The sequence below is a fragment of the Etheostoma cragini genome, chromosome 5 (genome assembly GCF_013103735.1).
Source record: "Etheostoma cragini isolate CJK2018 chromosome 5, CSU_Ecrag_1.0, whole genome shotgun sequence".
In the NCBI taxonomy this organism is placed as follows: domain Eukaryota; kingdom Metazoa; phylum Chordata; class Actinopteri; order Perciformes; family Percidae; genus Etheostoma; species Etheostoma cragini.
Window position 1 is genome coordinate 30,932,288 of NC_048411.1, and position 2,005 is coordinate 30,934,292.

The 2,005-nt window shown below is 46.4% G+C and overlaps 1 protein-coding gene across 1 annotated transcript in view; it reads left to right on the forward strand.

Annotated features, from left to right (window-relative positions):
* The window catches only part of LOC117945078 (U5 small nuclear ribonucleoprotein 200 kDa helicase-like), a 48,064-nt gene that overhangs the window by 14,405 nt on the left and 31,654 nt on the right, over positions 1-2,005 (forward strand). Inside the window, exons 14-15 of the mRNA XM_034872332.1 lie at positions 133-321; positions 1,606-1,869. Coding sequence (XP_034728223.1) covers positions 133-321; positions 1,606-1,869 — 453 coding nt within the window. The remainder of the gene's footprint in view (positions 1-132; positions 322-1,605; positions 1,870-2,005) is intronic.

A 2,005-nucleotide genomic window follows, 5' to 3' on the forward strand; every position in this document is an offset into this window, starting at 1 on the left:
GGCACCATGGGGACAACATGAGGGCACCATGGGGACAACATGAGGGCACCATGGGGACAACATGAGGGCACCATGGGGGCACCATGAGTAATGTTCAGTAATACCAACAGTATTAATTGCGTGTCCCTCCAGATGCTGGGTCGAGCCGGCCGTCCTCAGTACGACACCAAGGGGGAGGGGATCCTGATCACGTCCCACGGAGAGCTGCAGTACTACCTGTCCCTGCTCAACCAGCAGCTGCCCATCGAGAGCCAGATGGTGGCCAAGCTGCCCGACATGCTCAACGCCGAGATCGTCCTGGGCAACGTGCAGAACGTCAAGGTCAGTGGCGACTGTCGGGTTCTCCATCCTTCCCCAGGGTTCTTTCTCAGGAAGAGAGTCCACGACTGCTGTTGGAGAATGGAGCGTACTTTAGTACAGAACGTTCTGGAGACAACATGCAGGGAAAATACCGAGAGACAAGTCCCTTGCAGGAGATTACCATAGTCTGTCTTTCTCTTCCTCCGCTGTCCCCTTATAAACATTTCAGACGTTCATAATCAGAGAACTCAGCAACTTTAACAGGAGACGTCTGGTTTCGGCAGATTCATCACAAGGTCGTGTGTCCATATGATTTATTACGAGGATTATGGACTTCTCCTTTGTCTGGAGTTATCTTCTCCACCGCAACGTTTACTCACCCTGACTGAAAACCAGCACCCTCAATGAGGATTGTTATTCACACAACATTAGGCAAAGCAGTTAGAAATTCCAACACAACCAAAGACCCGTAAGTAAACTCGCAATGCATCATGGGAGAGCTGTAGAATACACGGAGCTAGCGGCAGAAATTAGCGAAAACTTTATGGGTTATTATTATTATTAAGTGGATAAATCTTCGATGTAAGAGTTTGGATTTAATGCTCAACGACCTTGAAAAAGGCCCAAGTTCAAGGCTGGATAGATAAGACCCCGTAGAGGCTAGAAAGACCCCGACGAGACCTCCGGGACCGCTAGCTCGTTAGCTGTTAGCTGCAACAATCAGTAAATTTCTGTGTTTTATGGTTATTAAATGATTGAATTATGAATCAGAGGGTTGCTGTTATCAACCTTTTTTATCACTTTCTTACAAAGTTTTTGTCCGATTTTGACATTTCTTTCTATTTTCTGACATTTTATAGACATTTTAATCAGTTAATCTAGAAAATATTCATCAGATTCATCTAAAATGGATACTAACACAGACGGACCGACTTTTTTCTTGTGTTCTGGTTACTTCTATTGACCTTATTCTGTCTTTTTAGACGCTTTTTTTCGAACATTTTTGGCACTTTCTTCCGAAGTTTTTGTCTCTTTGATTTTCCGACGTTTTACAGACCGAACGGTTGATCAATAAATCTAGAAAATATTCAGCATCCATTAAAATAAAAGAATTGCCTGTAACGTGTGTTTCAGAGCACCAGAGGGCAGCAAACGCTTTGAAGAGACGCAAAAATATGCGTTGCCATAGATACATTTTTAGTGCAGGACTTTTACACGCAACAGAGTATTTTACCAGTGTGGTATTAGTACTTGTTTGTATGTGTATGTAAGTAAAGGATCTGAATACTTCTTCCCATCTCTCAGGACGCCGTGAACTGGCTCGGCTACACCTACCTGTACGTGCGCATGCTCCGTAACCCCACCCTGTACGGCGTCTCCCACGACGACCGGGCCTCAGACCCGCTGCTGGAGCGGCGCCGGACGGACCTGGTGCACACGGCCGCCAACGTCCTGGACAAGAACAACCTGGTCAAATACGACAAGAGGACCGGCAGCTTCCAGGTGTTTACAGCCAACCGCTATCCTTCAGATTCTGCTTCTCTTAGAATACTGAGGCTTCACCTACGTGTGGGTCTCACTCTCTAACTGTCTGTGTGTGTGTCTGTGTGTGTGTGTGTGGGTCTCACTCTCTAACTGTCTGTGTGTGTGTGTGTGTGTGTGTGGGTCTCACTCTCTAACTGTGTGTGTGTGTGTCTGTGTCCGT